Source organism: Oncorhynchus masou, chromosome 27 (genome assembly GCF_036934945.1).
Source record: "Oncorhynchus masou masou isolate Uvic2021 chromosome 27, UVic_Omas_1.1, whole genome shotgun sequence".
NCBI classification, from domain to species: domain Eukaryota; kingdom Metazoa; phylum Chordata; class Actinopteri; order Salmoniformes; family Salmonidae; genus Oncorhynchus; species Oncorhynchus masou.
The window spans coordinates 12,280,108-12,299,764 of NC_088238.1; the positions used below are offsets into that span (position 1 = coordinate 12,280,108).

At 41.0% G+C, this 19,657-nt stretch overlaps 3 protein-coding genes across 3 annotated transcripts in view; 1 reads left to right on the forward strand and 2 right to left on the reverse strand.

Annotated features, from left to right (window-relative positions):
* Window positions 1-25, forward strand: part of pphln1 (periphilin 1) — a 24,218-nt gene extending 24,193 nt beyond the window's left edge. Inside the window, exon 9 of the mRNA XM_064940931.1 lies at window positions 8-25. Coding sequence (XP_064797003.1) covers window positions 8-25 — 18 coding nt within the window. The remainder of the gene's footprint in view (window positions 1-7) is intronic.
* Window positions 26-340: 315 nt separating this feature from the next.
* pus7l (pseudouridine synthase 7 like) lies at window positions 341-6,214 on the reverse strand. Its single transcript, XM_064939251.1, has 10 exons — window positions 5,912-6,214; window positions 4,909-5,813; window positions 3,651-3,810; window positions 3,121-3,319; window positions 2,751-2,849; window positions 2,556-2,637; window positions 2,073-2,235; window positions 1,792-1,918; window positions 1,537-1,590; window positions 341-1,325 (listed from the first exon to the last, which is right to left on the reverse strand). The coding sequence occupies exons 2-10, from the start codon at window positions 5,795-5,797 to the stop codon at window positions 579-581; spliced, it is 2,520 nt and encodes an 839-aa protein (XP_064795323.1). The 5' UTR covers window positions 5,798-5,813; window positions 5,912-6,214; the 3' UTR covers window positions 341-578.
* A 617-nt stretch (window positions 6,215-6,831) lies between these two features.
* Window positions 6,832-18,979, reverse strand: twf1b (twinfilin actin-binding protein 1b). Its single transcript, XM_064939250.1, has 10 exons — window positions 18,870-18,979; window positions 17,861-17,938; window positions 17,246-17,424; window positions 16,381-16,476; window positions 15,777-15,881; window positions 12,484-12,609; window positions 10,122-10,272; window positions 9,814-9,935; window positions 7,439-9,194; window positions 6,832-7,378 (listed from the first exon to the last, which is right to left on the reverse strand). Exons 1-9 carry the CDS (start codon window positions 18,892-18,894, stop codon window positions 9,030-9,032), a joined length of 1,047 nt encoding a protein of 348 aa, XP_064795322.1. The 5' UTR covers window positions 18,895-18,979; the 3' UTR covers window positions 6,832-7,378; window positions 7,439-9,029.
* Between the last annotated feature and the right edge of the window lie 678 nt (window positions 18,980-19,657).

Here is a 19,657-nt window from a genome sequence, read left to right on the forward strand (position 1 = left end):
TGTGTAGGCTGAGATCACCCTCTAGTGGCCATGCTGTGCCATGCTGTGTAGGCTGAGATCACCCTCTAAGTGACCATGCTGTGTAGGCTGAGATCACCCTCTAGTGGCCATGCTGTGTAGGCTGAGATCACCCCATGCTGTGTAGGCTGAGATCACCCTCTAGTGACCATGCTGTGTAGGCTGAGATCACCCTCTAGTGACCATGCTGTGTAGGCTGAGATCACCTCTAGTGACCATGCTGTGCAGGCTGAGGTTCTTCTACATTCACACAACTAAATTAACTTCAACATTCAATGTGATTCTACCTCTAATCCACTGTGAAGAATTCTCATTCAGTCAGTAAATTAACAAAACATTTTTTTTATTAACGACATGTCTGACAAATCAGGCAACGAATCAGCAAACTGATCACAATAATGTAGCAGTATCCTACAAGTACTTAAGAGGCCATACTGTGTACACAACACAATACTGTAGCAGTATCCTACATGTACACAAGAGGCCATACTGTGTACAAAGTACAATATTAATCAAAATACTGTACACACAGTAGTACATACAACATCTGAGACTCCAGTTTAAGGGTCACATTTCATGACCTCTCTGAGGCAGACGGTGGCGTAGCAGGAAGAGTCCAGGTCAAAGTTCAACGTCAAACTAGTTGTGTCTGTGTCAGGGTACTGCACCGTTGACTCCCCCTCTCCATTACCCTGCACGCTCTCCCCTTCTCTCTGCCTCTCCAGACCTCCAGGTCTAGTTGTGTCTGTGCCGGGGTACTGCACCGTTGACTCCCCCTCTCCATTACCCTGCACGCTCTCCCCTCCTCTCTGCCTCTCCAGACCTCCAGGTCTAGTTGTGTCTGTGCCGGGGTACTGCACCGTTGACTCCCCCTCTCCATTACCCTGCACGCTCTCCCCTCCTCTCTGCCTCTCCAGACCTCCAGGTCTAGTTGTGTCTGTGTCAGGGTACTGCACCGTTGACTCCCCCTCTCCATTACCCTGCACGCTCTCCCCTCCTCTCTGCCTCTCCAGACCTCCAGGTCTAGTTGTGTCTGTGCCGGGGTGCTGTGGTACCGCTCCACTAGCCTGTGACTTTCCATTCCACTCCTGTTGCCTCTCCCCAGCTCTCTGGCCCTGCTCCAGCCTGTAGGTCAGGCTATGTGGGATGGCCAGTAAGGGGCGGTAGCAGCCAGGGAGGTTCAGTTTGAGAGGAGTGACTCTGAAACGACAGCTCTGTAGTCCATCCCTCGCCAGTCTCTCCTGGTACCAGCCCCCTACAGGGTTCTCTGGGTACTTCACACTGTTGCCAAGCATGGGAAGAACCACCTGATGGAAGAGCACAGCAGAAGTGAACAATGGATTCAATAAAATCATAACCCATTTGATTTGTGTAGTGTTTTGTGGATGTAGGTTTCACCGGGCTCGGCAACGCACTCAGACAACACACCCATGTTTGCAGAGTAGATTAATAGTTAAAATGGTACAAGGTACTGTAGAACAGGGGAGTGGACAGGTGTGTGTGTGTGTGTGTACATACCTGTCCTAGTGAGTAGACTTCCTCCTCCTCCTCTGCAGCAGTAACAACATGAATCTGGGGGAATAGAGAGTGCAAAGGTCCATCTCAGTACCATCTTTATGACTGGTTCAATCTCAGTGAGCGAGTATCACTGGGTGTCACACTCAAAGATAGAGCCGAGTGGCCAACTCTCTAGCACCGATTAAAAATGATTCACACAAGTGATTTGGACTGTTTATTTGACTCCATTATTAAGTCATCCTGGAACTGAACTACCTGAGGTAAGCTGGTTTCTCCCGCCTCTATCCCCTCCTCTCTCCTCTGCTTCCAGACCAGATCTCCCTGCCTGGCCCTGTGGCCCAGCGTGGTCAGCCTGTGTGCAGCCGCCTCGTTCCAGACCCGGCTGCAAATCAAAACAATCTTTATTGATATAGTATACTTCAAACAAAGTGAGTGAAGAGGAAGAAGGAAATACAAATGAAAGTAGAAATATAAAATAGAACCATAAAGGATTCAGAATATTTAAAGCAATTAAACAGGTGATATGAATCCCAGACCTGCAGTATGCGTGGGGGTAGAAGACCCTCATCCCATGGGGCAGGCTGAGCCAGGCACGGGTGCAGCCCTCTGGGCCCGTCCCATAGCGATGTAGGGCCCTCAGCATCATTCTCTCTCTGGCCTTGGACATGGGCATCAGAGACAGGGCCTCCTTGGCATTATCTGAGATGAGGGAGGAGAGGGGTGGAGGAACAGGGTCAGAATGGAGAAGACTACAAAATGAAATACATGTCAAAAGAAAAATCCTACTGTATTATTGACTGTATGTTTGTTTACTCCATGTGTAACTCTGTGTTGTTGTTTGTGTCGCACTGCTTTGCTTTATCTTGGCCAGGTCGCAGTTGTAAATGAGAACTTGTTCTCAACTAGCCTACCTGGTTAAATAAAGGTGAACATTTTTTAATCTGAAAAAGGTTGGGTCCATATAAACAGAAAACATGGTAAACAGGAAATGGTGACGAGTGTAAGCAGGAATTTCTCACCAGTCTGGAGGAAGTGTCTCTTGGCAACGCTCTGAGGGTCGTCACCCTCTTCTGGTGTGAAAAACAGACGGACAGCTGCCACCTGAGACACATGAAAGACAACCCCCACCACAAGTCAGACAGAACAAATAGAAACATTGCCATCCACTGTTTTCAGGTTCCTGTAATATAAGAACACAGAAGATGTAACTGTACCATCTCCTCTTTGAGCAGGGCCAGTCCGACGCGGTCAGACTGAACACTCTGTCCAGTCCCAAACCTCTGAGGTCCATAGTAGTTCACAAACCCCTTGACCTAAAAGAATTGACATTTAATTACTTCTCACTACAGATCAGAGAACACTCCTCAATTGCACACAGTGCTATTAAAGTGCACAGAGAAATCTACATTTGTTTCCAAGTTTGGGTCTGGGGGCCAACAGGGTCTGATGTTTTTATTCAGCCAATCAAGCGCTCGGTGATTAGGTTGATTAGTCACATTGAGTGCTTCAGTGCTGGGCTGGACAAAACCCTGCATCTCTCCAGGACCAGGGTTGAATGGAGGCCACAGAATAGGAGTGTCTCACCTTTACGTTCTCCACAGCCTCCTGCACCAGTGAGTCCAGCTCCATCAGTGTGCCATGACCCTGGTGTGGCCTCAGATCCCGTACCACCAGGTCAAAGTGGTTCCCCTGGAGTCTACCCAGATGAAGAGGCTCAGAGACGGAGCGGACGGAGGAGAGGACCACCCCCCTCTTCTCAAACTCACTGGCCTTCTCTCTCAGCCTGACAACACACATCCCTCCCATCAGCACTCGTCTGACCGGTCCCCATGATGAGGACAGGATATGCATCAGTGGACAGTGAACTAACTGGACTAGCAGGTTTGAAATGCATGAATGTGGTAGTGATGGATGAGTTGAGTTGAGTTTGCCCCCAATAGAATGTAGCACTTTGTAAATATTCATCATCATCATCAAACCATAGCCAAGGATAGCCTGGTGATCCAGTCTGTTAGTGCTTTAGTCAGCTCTCTGTTTGTAGTCTAGGGGAGTTGACCACAGCACATAGGCTATGCCAAGGACTTTGAATGGAAACAGCAACACATTCTATCTACCGTTGTGGTGAGATCTTCTTGACCACCATGGACTGGTAGGTGACGGCCCTCTTGTCCTTGATGCCAGCGTAGGTGAAATCAGAGGGCAGCAGCCCCAGGACAGCTGCCATGTAGCTGATAGCCTCCAGAGTCTCCAGGTTCTCCTTCCTCAGAGTGAACGCTGCAGGGGGAGGAAACCCATGCCAATAGTATCCACATTAACTTCCTAGAATACATGCCCAACACATTGCTTCATTCTAAGTAGTATGCAAGTATGGCCAGGGGAATAGAGTGTTATGAGTGGGTTGAGGTTGGTCTTAGACACTGATTTAAGGTCAGTTTTGTGGATCCATGTTCAGGATTTGGGGAGGATAAATCCAAGGATATGTTGTTTTTTGTCATGTACAGTTTAAAGCAGATATATAAATGCTTACTTGGGCTAATAACATTTTTCTTGCTGTACATACAGAATCATAAGAGAAAAACATCAAGTAGGGGAGAGAAATAGGAGAGAAATAGGAGAGACAGAGTAAACGGAGAGAAATAGGAGAGAGAGTAAACAGAGAAATAGGAGAGAGAGTAAACAGAGAAATAGGAGAGAGAGTAAACAGAGAGAAATAGGAGACAGAGTAAACGGAGAGAAATAGGAGAGAGAGTAAACAGATAGAGAGAAATAGGAGAGAGAGTAAAAGGAGAGAGAAATAGGAGACAGAGTAAACGGAGAGAGAAATAGGAGAGAGAGTAAAAGGAGAGAGAAATAGGAGACAGAGTAAACGGAGAGAGATAAATAGGAGAGTAAACGGAGAGAAATAGGAGAGAGTAAACGGAGAGAGAAATAGGAGACAGAGTAAACGGAGAGAGAAATAGGAGAGAGTAAACGGAGAGAGAGTAAACGGAGAGAGAGAAATAGGAGAGAGAGTAAACGGAGAGAAATAGGAGAGAGTAAACGGAGAGAGAAGAGTAAACGGAGAGAGATAAATAAACGAGAACGGTGAGAGATAAATAGGAGAAATAGGAGACAGAGTAAACGGAGAGAGAGAAATAGGAGAGAGTAAACAGAGAGAAATAGGAGAGACAGAGGAGAGAGAAATAGGAGAGTAAACGGAGAGAGAAATAGGAGAGAGTAAACAGAGAGAGATAAATAGGGACAGAGTAAACAGAGAGAGATAAATAGGAGGGACAGAGTAAACGAGAGAAATAGGAGAGAGTAAACAGAGAGAGATAAATAGGAGATATAGAAGAGAAACATAGTCTGTGAGGTTCTCTATAGACCTCTCACCTGTATAGACCTCTTCCTCTTTACTGTCATCAGCCGTCCTCTTCCTGGGTTTCCCTTTTTCTCTCAACCTGACCGTAATGGCCGTAGTCTTCTGCTGCTGGTCACTGAAGCTCTTGGTCTCCACCAGTTTACCAAACCGTCTACTGAGGAAGTGGTGCACTGCCGTCCTGTGCTCCTTACTGTCATCACTCCTGAATGTGTACACAGAATTAGGCATCTTGGTGTCGATGAACCTGATAAAGTCTTCGGCCTCCTCCTCAGAGACCAAACCTGATAGGAGCTTAAAGTCAGGGTTCTCCTTAACCCTGATCTCTGATTGGTTGGTTACTGTCAACAGGAAGGGAAAGCTGTGTCGGACAGCTCGGTGGACATTAGCTCTTTGGTGTTTGTCTGGGAATGAACCCAGGGATAACTCTTGATTGGCCATCTTCTTCTCACTGCCATTGGATGATTCTTGGTTGGCCAGCTTCTTCTCAACGCCATCATTGGGACTTGATGACATCTCTCTCAATAAAGCAGTGAACTGCTCTAGCTCTTCACAGACAGCCGGACCCAGTATTATGCTCAGGTCAAAACAGTCTTGGCTGGCGGTGGATGTGATGTCACCATTCTGACCGGGTCCAGGTTCTGAATTCTCTTCTTTGAGGTTGTGTTGATGTTTTGGGCTAATAATATTTGTCTTTCCTTCAGACTTGGCACCTGGACATGCCTCAGTAATGTTGGATGATTGAGGAACATCAGATACACTGGGTTTAGTGACCATCTGGCCATGGATGTCTATCTCTGTGACTACAAAGTCTCTGGTGAACTTCTTGATGGTTCCATAGAACCCTTCATGTTCTGAGATGTCGCACTCGGGGACTCTCGGTGCTTCCTCCGTCATAGTCATGGTAGATAAGACTGTCCTGTTGCAAAGAAAGGGACCAAACCAATGTTATACCCCAAGTTATGTAAAAGTCAATGGATTGATCATCAGAAGCCATGTATTAAGCCACGGTCTTACCAGTTATGTAATGTGACGTGTCAGTGCTACAAATGTTTCATGTGCTAAATGAATCAATGTGACAACATAACACACTATAACATTGCAGCTAGCTTGCTAACACTGTTCAAATGCGTTACTGTTTACCAAGCTCAAACAACAGCATAAATCGTAGTCTTTAAGCAATTTGTAATTTCACTTATATCATCTAATTCTAAATTAATGCAACAATAAATATCCTAAAACAACATATTTCTAGCAATAAATGTCTAATACACAAACACATGTGCAACTGTAGCATGAGATTGTAATTCTTCCGCATCATGTCATGTGACGACAAGTTCTTAAAGGGAAAGTGCTCTTTTATTTGTCTCATACTACTGTTCTGGTCTTCTGATGACTAATCACCTGTTAATAATTATATTGCACAGTATAGACCAGAGAGATACATCATAAGTAAATCATTAGTATGTTTTGACAAACAATTTGCATTTAAAAGGTCATTTCTGATTTGCTGAACAGGCTACTATGTATCTAACTGATGTGAGTCATGGTAAAATAATGTTCTGAGATAACTGGAAAGACATTTTCATTAATTGAGGTCTACATTACTACGAAGGTTTATTACAGATTAGGCATGGAGCAGGTATGCCTTTAATTTGTATCATCTGACATCAGCTGATCTGCAGCCAGCCAACATGACTTATTCATTGTAATCTTTTATGTGCCAGGCCAAAGGTTGACCCTTACCACTGGTGCCAATGAGTGGGATTACAATGTGAAGGGAAATGCAGATTTGCCCTACTATTTCCCCCTTCACTGCCAACTCTAGTCAGAGAGCAAAGCTTTATTCAGTAAGCTCACACCTCTCAGTGGTCACTAAGCTTGCATAGTAGTTCTGATACTGCTACTAATAATATATCAGGCAAGAAACACATTAGTGAATGTAATTTAAATATTTTAATTTATTTAATTTCCTTACACAATTTAATTCATAGAAAAAACAAACATTTGAGACATTACATAACATGATAGTTTCAAGGTACTAGGACTCCTTCAGAATTACATGTCATAGTAATCTAGTACAGCATGAACATGTCATAGTGGTTTGCCTTTTCATGGAATCAGTAGACAGATTCTCCATGACATTTTACCTGGGAATCACAGTCCCTTCCCTTCATTGTGGTTCTAATAAACATCACATGCGTACACACATTGTCACGTGGGGAAAGACCTGCAGCATTGTGGTTGAAAAGCATTGCATATTATGTGGGATTAATATCACTGATGTGAAATGCACAAATGAGCAACCCTGACAAACAGGTCTGCGTCTGAAATGGCACCTGGGTCAAAAGTAGTGTACTATATAAGGAATAGGGTGCCTATTCTGATGGGTTCTGGTCAAACGTAGTGCACTATATAAGGAATAGGTTTCCTTTTCCAATGGGCCCTGGTCAAAAGTAGTGTACTATATAAGGAATAGGGTGCCTTTTCCGATGGGCCCTGGTCAAAAATAGGAATAGGGTGGGCCTATTCTGAATAGGGTGCCTATTCTGATGGGTCCTGGTCAAAAGTAGTGCACTACATAAGGAATAGGGTGCCTTTTCCGATGGGCCCTGGTCAAAAGTAGTGTACTATATAAGGAATAGGGTGCCTTTTCCGATGGGCCCTGGTCAAAAGTAGTGTACTATATAAGGAATAGGGTGCCTATTCTGATGGGCCCTGGTCAAAAGTAGTGCACTATATAAGGAATAGGGTGCCTTTTCCGATGGGCCCTGGTCAAAAGTAGTGTACTATATAAGGAATAGGGTGCCTTTTCCGATGGGTCCTGGTCAAAAGTAGTGCACTATATAGGGAATGGGGTGCCATTCCGGACGCAGCCAGGCACTCTCTCTCTCTCACACAGACCGTCAAACAGATAACGGTTGCCATTCAACTGATTCAGGCTGTGACCTCTCAGTCGCAGAACACCACACACACATACAGTACATCACAGACCTAGAAAAATACTTTCTATAAGATTTTTCATTCTTCAGTAAAAGAACATGGAAAGAGAAATCCCTAACTAGATTTTGGACTGACAGGTAATCATATAGTTGTTATGGACATGGTAGTGGTAGTACAAATTAGATGCATACAGTCAAATGTATACAAAAGCATTAGGCTTCTTCACAACATCCACAGACCCACACATGGCCTCTCTTCTCCCAAATCAAGCTTCTACATCAGCATGGTCCTATTCATTAGGCACACCATAGCTAAACGTTTTCAAACATTTATCAACGGAAAGCGAAAACTAGCTATTCTTATTGGACAAGTCTAGGTGGCCCCTCTCTGTTTTCTCCATTTAGTGTCACATGAATAGGACTCAGTCCTCAACTCTGATCCTGAAGGGCTAGCAGTTGTGAAACAACATTCTCTATTGATTGACTTTACACAAGGCATTATAGAACTGCTACAACATTGTCGGCATTGAATCAGCACTAATAACAAGGTGAAGTGTTCAGATCACTATCACATGCTCACTAGAAAAACCACAAGGTCTTTCATCTCACACACCTCCAGAACCTCTAGCTCTCCAGGACCTCCAGAACCTCTAGCTCTCCAGAACCTCCAGAACCAGGATTGGGAACCATATATCTTAAAAACACATCCAGCTCTCCAGAACCAGGATTAGGAACCATATATTTTAAAAACATTGTCAAATAATATGAGAAATAAAAAAACACTAGCTATTATAGCTCTAAAGGGAAATGTTCGCTCTCTCTCTCATCATCATGAAAACACAGCACCGACTGTCTGTCTAAATAACAAGCTACTAATGTAAGTAAGTTCACAGGTTTGAGTGTCATGGCTTATATTAGTGTGGTGGTCTGTGTGTGCATAGTTCATATAGTCTACAGGCTGGTTGTCTATGAGGTTAAAGGGCATTAGGAGGGATTCATGTCAATGGTCTATGTCCTACATGGAACCCTATCCCCTATATAGTGCACTCCTTTTAACCAGAGCCCTATAGGCCCTAGTCAACAGTAGTGCACTATAAAGTGAATAGGGGAGCCATTTGGGAGTCATCCAGATAAAGGGTTCTTATATACTAAGTGGAATGTTCCATTGTGGACTAAAATGGAGGGGTGTTTTATTAGTCTTCTTCTCCATCCCCTGGTGGTCTAGTGATCCGGCGCCCCCCTTTCTTCCCCGCGGGGCCTTTAGGTTTGGGAAAGGCCTGCTTGTGTGCGTGCTGCTTAGGGTGGACCTCTTCGTACATGAATTCTGCGGTGAGCTCATCACCGTTATCAATCTCGAGCTAGGGGAGGGAATCAGAATGCATCAGTTAGTAGGGATACTTATACTAATAGGAATACAATAAATCCCATCACCGAGGGGCAAACTAGACTTACTCTATAAAAAATACATTGCAGCAAAAATCCAGTCTACATTGGCATAATGTTACAGTATTTTCACAGGGGTGTTTTAAACTGTTGAAAGTCACTCACGTGACTCACTGCAGTGAACCTGAGTTGTATTAATTAGGCACCAAATAATATGGGTTAAAGCAGAACTAAAACCCCATGTATTTTTGGTCAGATGCTTATGTTTACGCAGTCTGTCCACGAGAGATCAGGTTCCAAATGAAAGAAAAACAGACTGAAATGGATGGACTATCTGACTTGATATGAATATAATGCGAAGTGCATGTTTAAATGTTCTGTTGCAAAACATTTAGCTATAGTGTGATATAATGAACATGACCCAGCTCTTACCTTTTTGGCTATCTGGATGTGCAGGTTGTATAATGAACATGACCCAGCTCTTACCTTTTTGGCTATCTGGATGTGCAGGTTGTATAATGAACATGACCCAGCTCTTACCTTTTTGGCTATCTGGATGTGCAGGTTGTATAATGAACATGACCCAGCTCTTACCTTTTTGGCTATCTGGATGTGCAGGTTGCTCTCCACAGTATCGATGAGAGGGTTCTTACAGCTGGAGTAGAGCATCCTCTCTCTGATGCTACATTTATACCCCGGCATGGAGTAGATGAACACTGCAACACACACAGGAAACCACTTTAAAATACCACCTTATCACATTGTTAATACATTTAATTAACATAATACAATTATGAATAAGAGTAGATCAAGCTAAAAAATGACTGTGTGGTATAATATCAACGTATTGAAAAAACCATGCCGTAATATCTTCTGATAATGTTTTAATGTGTTGTCTTTACCTGTCGACTCGAGGTAGTCTCCCTCGTGGGAATGTTTGTACAGGAAGAAGTGGTATCGGGCTGCATCCTTGGGGATCCTCTTGGGCAGATCCTTCAGTTCTGTAGGAGTGGTGCTGGACAGCTTGATACACTCATTCCTAAAATCGATCTCCTGTTGATACAGATGATGATGCATTTTCTCAAAAAACAATCCTCAATAAGCTTTGTAATGTAAACCATCCAATACAATAAGGCTTTGAGTATCATGTTTCATGTAACATGGTGCCAGTTAGTTAGTTTGTGTTATCGCCATCACATTGTAGTCTTCTATGGCAATTATATGGCATTGTTGAATCCAGAAACATGCTAGTCAGAGATACCTACTGCTAATGAAACAACACGGTGATTGTCTGTCTCTGTGCTCTAATAAAAGGAGGTGAGACTCCAGACAGTACTGACACTCACCAGCTGTACTTGTTGGCTCTATTCTCTCTCAACTGTTCCAGATACTGGATGGCATCGCTCTACAATACTATACTTTCCTATATTATTATATACTATGATGTATTATACTATATCATTCCATACTATATTATTCTATACTACACTATATTATTCTATACTATATCATTCTATATTATTCTAGACTATGATGTACTATACTATTTCATTCTATACTATATCATTCTATATTATTCTAGACTATGATGTACTATACTATTCTATACTATATCATTCTATTCTACTATCATGTCTATACTATTCTATACTATATCATTCTTATTCTAGACTATACTATGTAGTATTTTATACTATATTATTTTAGACTATACTGTATTATTATATACTATGATGTACTATACTATATGTATATCATTCTATTCTATTCTGTACTATATTAGTTTATAGAATACCATATCATTCTATACTATATTATTCTCTACTATATTATTATATTCTATATTATTCTAGACTATAATATATGATTATATACTATGATGTACTATAATATATCATTATATACTATATTATTTAATACTACATTCTATACTATATTATTATATACCATATTATGATATACTATGATGTACTATACAATATTATTCTAGACTATACTATATTATTCTATACTATATGATTCCATACTATACTATAAAATTCTATACTATATTAATATATACTATATTATGATACACTATGACATACTATTCTATACTATATCATTCTATACTATATTATTCTAGACTATACTATATTATTCTAGATTATACTATTCTATAGTATATGATTCTATACTATATTATTCTAGACTATGATGTACTATACTATATCATTCTATTATGCACTATATTATTTTATACAATACCATATCATTCTATATTATACTATATTATTATATCTATATTATACTATTATATTATACAATATTATGATGTAGTATACTATATTATTCTATACTATGATGTTATTCTAGATTTGATTATTCTATACTATATACTATGATTCTATACTATATTATTCTATACTATGATGTACTATACTATATTATTCTATTCTGTACTATATTATTTTATATATGATACTATACTTTGATGAATTATACTATATTATATTCTATATTATGATCTACTATAATATATTATTCTATACTATATGTATACTATATATTACTATACTATATTATTCTATATAATTCTATTCTATACTATTATTTTATACAATACCATTCTATACTATCACATTCTATACTATATTATTATATCTAATATTATACTAGTATACTATTCTATACAATAATATGATGTAGTATACCATATTATTATATACTATGATGTACTAAACTATAGTATTCTCTACTATAATATTCTATAATCTATTGTTCTATAATGGTGTACTATACTACATTATATCCTATATTATTCTATACTACTCTATGATGTACTATACTTTGATAGATTATACTATATTATTACACACTATGATGTACTATAATATATTATTCTATACTATGATGTATTATACTATATTAGTATATACTATATTATGATGTACTATACTATATTATTGTAAACTATGATATGCTGTAATATATTATTCTATACTATGATTTACTATACTATATTAGTATATACTATATTATGATGTAATATACTATATTATTGTACACTATGATGTACTGTAATATTATTCTATACTATGATTTACTATACTATATTAGTATATACTATATTATGATGTACTATACTATATTATTGTACATTATGATGTACTGTAATATATTATTGTACACTATGATGTACTGTAATATATTATTGTATACTATGATGTACTATACTATACACTATGATGTACTATACTATATACTATGATGTACTATACTCACCAGCTGTACGTAGTTGATCTTCTTCTCTCTGAACTGTTCCAGAGCCTGGATGGCGTCTCGCTGCATAGGGAAGGCCACGCCCGTCAGAGTCTGCTGCTTAGTGTCCACACTGATGTCTGTCTGTACCTGGACGGACAGACACACATGGTCACTTGGTGTTGTTTTAACTAAGTCACCAGGCTTTCTTTCTGAGAAGGGCCTAGGCCCAGACGAATGGTCTGGAACTAAAATAACACAACAACAAAAACAGTCATTAGGTGTCACACACACTAAGACAACCCCTACATTGGTCACCAGGCTGTGGTTTGAGAAGGGCCCGGGCTAGTCTAGACTCACTACTATAACAGGAAGTCTATCATTACACCAATTTTGTGTTTGTGTCACCAATAATTTGCAAAAGATAAACAGAAAGATACATTCTTGAAAAGGCACAAAAAAACATATTTAACTTGAAAAAAAAAGGAATTGATAAAGCTTGTGGTAACATTTAAAGTCTTACATGGAACAAAACAATCTCAATGTGATATGAGATAGATAAACTGTTCTGAATAATATATCCAATAATAATAATAATAATAATAATATAATGATAATAATATCATAATGATAATTGTATCCAATATAATATCCAATAGAAAAAATAATAATTGAATAACATCAGTATGTAAAAGGTCTGCACTGCCCTTCCATGTGTTAGTACAGCCCTCATAACATTCACACTAGCTGACATGCCATGTGTTAGTACAGCCCTCATAACATTCACACTGCTGACATGCCATGTGTTAGTACAGCCCTCATAACATTCACACTGCTGACATGCCATGTGTTAGTACAGCCTGACATGCCATAACATTCACACTGCTGACATGCCATGTGTTAGTACAGCCCTCATAACATTCACACTGCTGACATGCCATGTGTTAGTACAGCCCTCATAACATTCACACATTCACAGCTGACATGCCATGTGTTAGTACAGCCCTCATAACATTCACACTGCTGACATGCCATGTGTTAGTACAGCCCTCATAACATTCACACTGCTGACATGCCATGTGTTAGTACAGCCCTCATAACATTCACACTGCTGACATGCCATGTGTTAGTACAGCCCTCATAACATTCACACTGCTGACATGCCATGTGTTAGTACAGCCCTCATAACATTCACACTGCTGACATGCCATGTGTTAGTACAGCCCTCATAACATTCACATGACCATGTGTTAGTACAGCCCTCATAACATTCACACTGCTGACATGCCATGTGTTAGTACAGCCCTCATAACATTCACACTGCTGACATGCCATGTGTTAGTACAGCCCTCATAACATTCACACTGCTGACATGCCATGTGTTAGTACAGCCCTCATAACATTCACACTGCTGACATGCCATGTGTTAGTACAGCCCTCATAACATTCACACTGCTGACATGCCATGTGTTAGTACAGCCCTCATAACATTCACACTGCTGACATGCCATGTGTTAGTACAGCCCTCATAACATTCACACTGCTGACATGCCATGTGTTAGTACAGCCCTCATAACATTCACACTGCTGACATGCCATGTGTTAGTACAGCCCTCATAACATTCACACTGCTGACATGCCACGTTCGGCTTGCCTGAATGAGATTGCCACTGACCTGTTCATCTCTTGTACCTAAAGGATTGGGCTGCTGTTTTTTCATCCATCTACTTATTACAAGGAACGGGTCTCTCAGCAAATGAATAATAAATATCTGAAAGCCTCTTTACTCGCATGTAGATTAGTGGATAATCATCTTGCCCACACAGCTGGTGATTGGGAAGGGGATCTCAATATAAACCTTCCCAGTTGGTTGAGGCTACTGTATTTGTGAGGGTGGCTCTATGAAATAGGCCTATAGGGCAGATGAAGAACGACCCTTTTATGGAGTCATGAGGGTGTATACACATCAAGCAATATAGTCCACAGATACCCTGGATTCCACATGTTACGGTACAGACTTATTCTGAAATTGATTAAAGCCTTTTCTTTCTTCTCGTCAATGTACTATACACACAATACCCCATAATGACAAAGCAAAAACGTGTTAGTACTTTGTTGAAGCCCCTTTGTCAGCGATTACAGCAGAGTCTTCTTGGGTATGATGCTACAAGCTTGGCACACACGTATTTGGGGAGTTTCTCCCATTCTCCTCTGCAGATACTTTCAAGCTCTGTCAGGTTGGATGGGGAGCCTTTCTGCACAGCTATTTTCAGGTCTCTCCAGAGATGTTCAATCGGGTTCAAGTCCGGGCTCTGACTAGGCCACTCAAGGACATTCAGATACTTTTCCCTGCCACTCCTGCATTGTCTTGGCTGTGTGCTTAGGGTTGTTGTGCTGCTGGATGGTAAACCTTCACCCCAGTCTGAGGTCCTGAGCTCTTTGGAGCAGATTTATCAAGGATCTCTCTATGCTTTGCTCCGTTCATCTTTGCCTCGATCCTGACTAATCTCCCAGTCACTGCCGCAGAAAAACATCCCCACAGGATGATGCTGCCACAACCATGCTTCACCGTAGGGATGGTGCCAGGTTTCCTACAGACACAATCCTGTCTCGAAGCTCTACGGACAATTCCTTCGACCTCATGGCTTGGTCTTTGCTCTGACATGTACTGTCAACTGTGGGACCTTATATAGACAGGTGTATGCCTTTTTGAAATCATGTCCAATCAATTGAATTTACCACAGGTGGACTCCAATCAAGTTGTAGAAACTTCTCAAGGATGATTAATGGAAACAGGATGCACCCGAGCTCAATTTGAAGTCTCAAGCAAAGTGTCTGAATACTTATGTAAATAAGGTATTTCTGTACTTATTTTTAATACATCTGATAATAAAAAATAATTTTAAAAAAACTTTATCAATTTGTCATTATGGACTATTGTGTGTAGATTACAGAGTTTAAAAAACAACAACATTTTTTATATATTTTAGAATAAGGCTGTAATGTAACAACGTGGAAAAAGTCACGGGGTGTGAACACTTTCCGATGGCACTGTAGGTATATTGACACAGGTAGCTCCACTCCACCGACACAGATAGAACCCTTTTGGTTTCATGAAGAACCCTCTTTCAAAAGGGCTCTACAAGGAATCTAAAAGGGTTCTACTTGGAATCAACAAGGGTTCCTCAAAGTGTTCTCCTATGGGGACAGCCGAAGAACCCTTTTAGGTTCTAGATAGCACCTTTTTTCCTAAGAGTGTATGTACATCTGTGTGTGTGTGTGTGTGTGTGTGTGTGTGTGTGTGTGTGTGTGTCTACCTCACTCAGTTTGATCTGCCTCAGCTCCTCCTCAGCAGCAGTCAGTGGTTGTGGAGCTGCCTGTGCTATCAGGTACTTCCTGTACCCACTCAGAGACACATCATCCTGGGGAGAGAGAGGACCGTGAGAGAGGTGGACTGGAGCTCAGGGTTCGCATTTAGAGTAGCAGTGCTTATATAGGATCCTCTCTTCACTCCCTCCCCAGCCTCCCCCCAATGCTGCAAAGAGTGAAGTGAATTTATTAAACCACTTCCTTGTTGTTAAATGACCCTACAGCTCTCCAAGGCATACAGAATATTAATAATTAAAAGAAAGTTAAAAAAAAATAGCATTTTCTCAAAAAGCTATCTACTCTATTTTTTGTGTGGTGTTTAATTATTTAAATCGGTTCCTTTTTGTTGTCCTTAAAGGATTCTATTTTGTTTTGCGTTGGATAATTTGTCACGGGGAAATGAGGGACAGCATAAACATGTCATGATGTCATATAGCGACAAATGGCGCAACCAACAGCGACTTTCCTTGAAACATTATTGCCAAAACTGCAAGCCACTTAGGCCAATAAGCCAGAAAATAATGAGGAGTTTCTTCAGATTCGTCAACATACCTCCACTGTGCCAAATATTTCATCTTTAATGTGTCCACCCCCAAACTCCTTCTTCAGTGTAGCTCTTGTAGCAGCATATAACATCTTCTGTCTAACCTATAGAAGTGGGAGGAATTCATGTTTTTAGTACTGCACTAACAGCTAAATATGACTGTCGGTTGCAATCTAAACAAGAACACAATGCTATTTCATACAGACATCTCAGAAACATCGACCATTTTGGCCGTTTCATTGAGGTTTGGGATGGAAGCCAGGTTCATGCTTCCTGCTAGCTAACATTAGAATTGCAAATATGCTAGTTTAGCACAACAATAAGCTAGCCTTTTTGCTCAACAGTCTCTTCAAAATGTTAGCATTAGCTAAGCATAAATAAACACTTTTTTCAATGGGGGGCAGCTTTTGACATACTTATATGAAACATAATAGGATTTTGCTTCATCTAAAAACCTGTTTAAAGTCAACAGTTCTCTCACCCAGTGGTAAGGGTTCCTCCTCTATAGTTAGCCAACCACAGACCAGATGTGTGTTTGAAAGCAGCACTGTGTGTGGCCTGTTACATTCTCCCTGCTCTGCTTTACCTGGAGTGAGGACTAGACTGTGGGTTCATAGTTCTCTAAATGGAGTCTTATTGTAGACAGTATTCTGGCTTATTAGACTATGGAATAAACAGAGAGCCTTTTAAATGCCCTAACGGACACCATGACGGGTGTGTTAAGAAGGTGAAACAGTAGTTGAAGTGAAGTAAAAACTGTCATGTCTATGGCATTCCAGAGGTAGTCTTGACTAACAACAAAAAAGAAGAGAATTTGCTCCCAACCAATATATTGATGAATGAACAAAGTCAGAAAGAGACAGATAAACATACAGGTGAGCGGTCAGGTGACCAGGCCAGGAAGATCCACTCATATCCCTGGTTGTTAGTAGAGTCCAGCCTGTACAGGAGATAGGAGGGCATGTCCTCCTGTAGGAGAGGCAGCACATAGGCATCATACTCCTGGTCCCACTTCTTAGACACATGCTTGGTGCCTCCCAGCACCAGAGTCTCTGGAATAACAACAAGGAGGGACATGGTGGATGTATTACAGTGATATACAATATGTAACTATGGGGACAGGTACATATCAACATACATCACTTCTGTTCTGTCTTTTCAGGTAAGATATACAGTATCTGAGATTGCAGTAAAGGCAACCAACCAACACATATCTTACAAATGACATGAAGTGTAATAACTAATACAGTACAATACAATAAAGCACACTGTAATACAGTGCAATTCAGTACAATACAATCTACTTCTCAGATCACAGTATGTATTCAACATCACAGTAAATATAACCAGTTGTAACCAATCAACAAACTACGGAACTTATCTTTTTACCCATTGATCATGTTGCATACAGCGATGGGTAGGACTCATCTCTGATCAACAGGTGTGATTGAGTTGATCAGCTGTAGGCTAGGCAGGCTACATACTCACCCATCTCAATGACGACCTTCAGCAGGCGATAGGCTCCGTTCCTCGCCTTAGCAAAGATCTCTTTCACTTCCTCCGCAGCTGTGAAGTGAAAGCAAGCAGTCACCTTTTCATACACACACATTGGCTCAAGAGAGACGACAGCTATTCATACAACAGGGACATTCAGGGAACACCAGCATGGGGAATAGCCTATTACCTAACAGTCAAGTGTAGAATATACTGGTCAAATGAATTATGGATTGGTGTGTTTATCAAAAAAAGGTTTCAAGAAAAGATTAGTACAGGCAGCTGATCTATCTTGGGTCATTGATTATAGTAGAGACAGAGAATGAACGTCAAGTATTCAAGACGCATAAGAGCAAAACCAAAAGCAGCAATGACTTCAATGTACCATAATTGTATAACACTTTGTCGTGCCATGATAAATAAAGATAGCTCTGATAGCCTACTGGCCAAAATAGGTGACCCACATTTTACTAGACAGTCAGTTGTTACATAAAAATCGACACAGTTGCATCAAACGTTATCTCATTCCCAAAACAAACAAACATCAAAAGGGCAACAGTAATCTTGGCCATAAATGTCACCCAGATTAACTTTAGGCATTTGATGAATGGGCGGTTTGTTCCCTTGTAAAAGACCTTTGAAACACGCAGACCGGAGCCTGCTGCAGCAGCACGGGGCTTGATGACAAACTGCTAGTGTTTATGCGGCGTAACAATCTCAGTTGAATCGCAGCAGCACGACCTTATTAGTACAACGCATCGCTGAATACACTTGTCATAGATTCTTCTCATTGGCCCAGTGCACCGTGAAGCCCGAAGCAACTTCCACAGAGCAGAAAGCACTGCTTAGTCTCGCCGATGATGCAGAACGACACACATACAACATTATTTTTCCCTATGACTTTAATCCTTTTAAATCAAATCTGTCATGGACGACGATTGCATCGTCTATTCCGTTGTGGTTTCAACAGCTGGAGACAACAAGCAAAAATGTGCGTATTTACCTTGTATGCCCGTTTGATGGGACATTATGTCTGTCTGCTTTGCTTTGGGTCGCCCGGGCCGGTAGATGACTGAAGGGAAAGAACAAGGAAGAAGAAACCGAACTACAGTAACTTGACCTGCCTCTAGCTGTGATGTCATCACGCAGCAGCAACTGTATCATGTGACGATGGAGCAGTAACGCGCACGAAGTTGATACGTTCCAATGTTGAATACTACTACTATATTATCATTATTATTATTATTACTAGGTTTCTCTATGATACAGTGTTTTTCAATCATTCATTTTTGGTTATGATGAGGAGGAGAATGTGTACAATTGAACTGATTGTTACACTTTCACAGAGCACCAAACACACCAAGACAGTTGTGAAGAGAGTACGACAAAGCCTATTCCCCCTCAGGAAACTAAAAAGATGTGGCCTCAGATCCTCAAAAGGTTCTACAGTTGCATCATCGAGAGCATCTGGTTGCATCACTGCCTGGTACGGCAACTGCTCAGCCTACAACTGCAAGGCACTACAGAGGGTAGTGCGTACAGCCCAGTACATCACTGGGGCTAAGCTGCCTGCCATCCAGGACCTCTACACCAGGCGGTGTCAGAGGACGGCCCTAAAAATTGTCAAAGACCCAGCCACCCCAGTCAGACTGTTCTCTCTACTACCGTATGGCAAGCGGTATCGGAGCGCCAAGTCTAGGCCCAACCCCTCTTTTACGCTGCTGCTACTCTCTGTTTATCATATATGCATCGTCACTTTAACTATACATTCATGGACAGACTACCTCAATT

Bases quoted from the DNA above. Each gene is read 5' to 3' on its own strand.
- twf1b (XM_064939250.1), bottom strand. From the start codon at position 18,894: ATGTCCCATCAAACGGGCATACAAG. The intron at 15,882-16,380 runs GTATGTTGACGA...CTCTCTCCCCAG, and splicing joins AAATATTTGGCACAGTGGAG to GATGATGTGTCTCTGAGTGG. The intron at 12,610-15,776 runs GTAGACACACAC...CTGTCCGTCCAG, and splicing joins GGCAGATCAAACTGAGTGAG to GTACAGACAGACATCAGTGT.
- pus7l (XM_064939251.1), bottom strand. From the start codon at position 5,797: ATGACTATGACGGAGGAAGCACCGAGAGTCCCCGAGTGCGACATCTCA. The intron at 2,850-3,120 runs GTGAGACACTCC...CAATTCTTTTAG, and splicing joins AGGCTGTGGAGAACGTAAAG to GTCAAGGGGTTTGTGAACTA. The intron at 1,591-1,791 runs GTAGTTCAGTTC...CTATTCCCCCAG, and splicing joins GAGAAACCAGCTTACCTCAG to ATTCATGTTGTTACTGCTGC.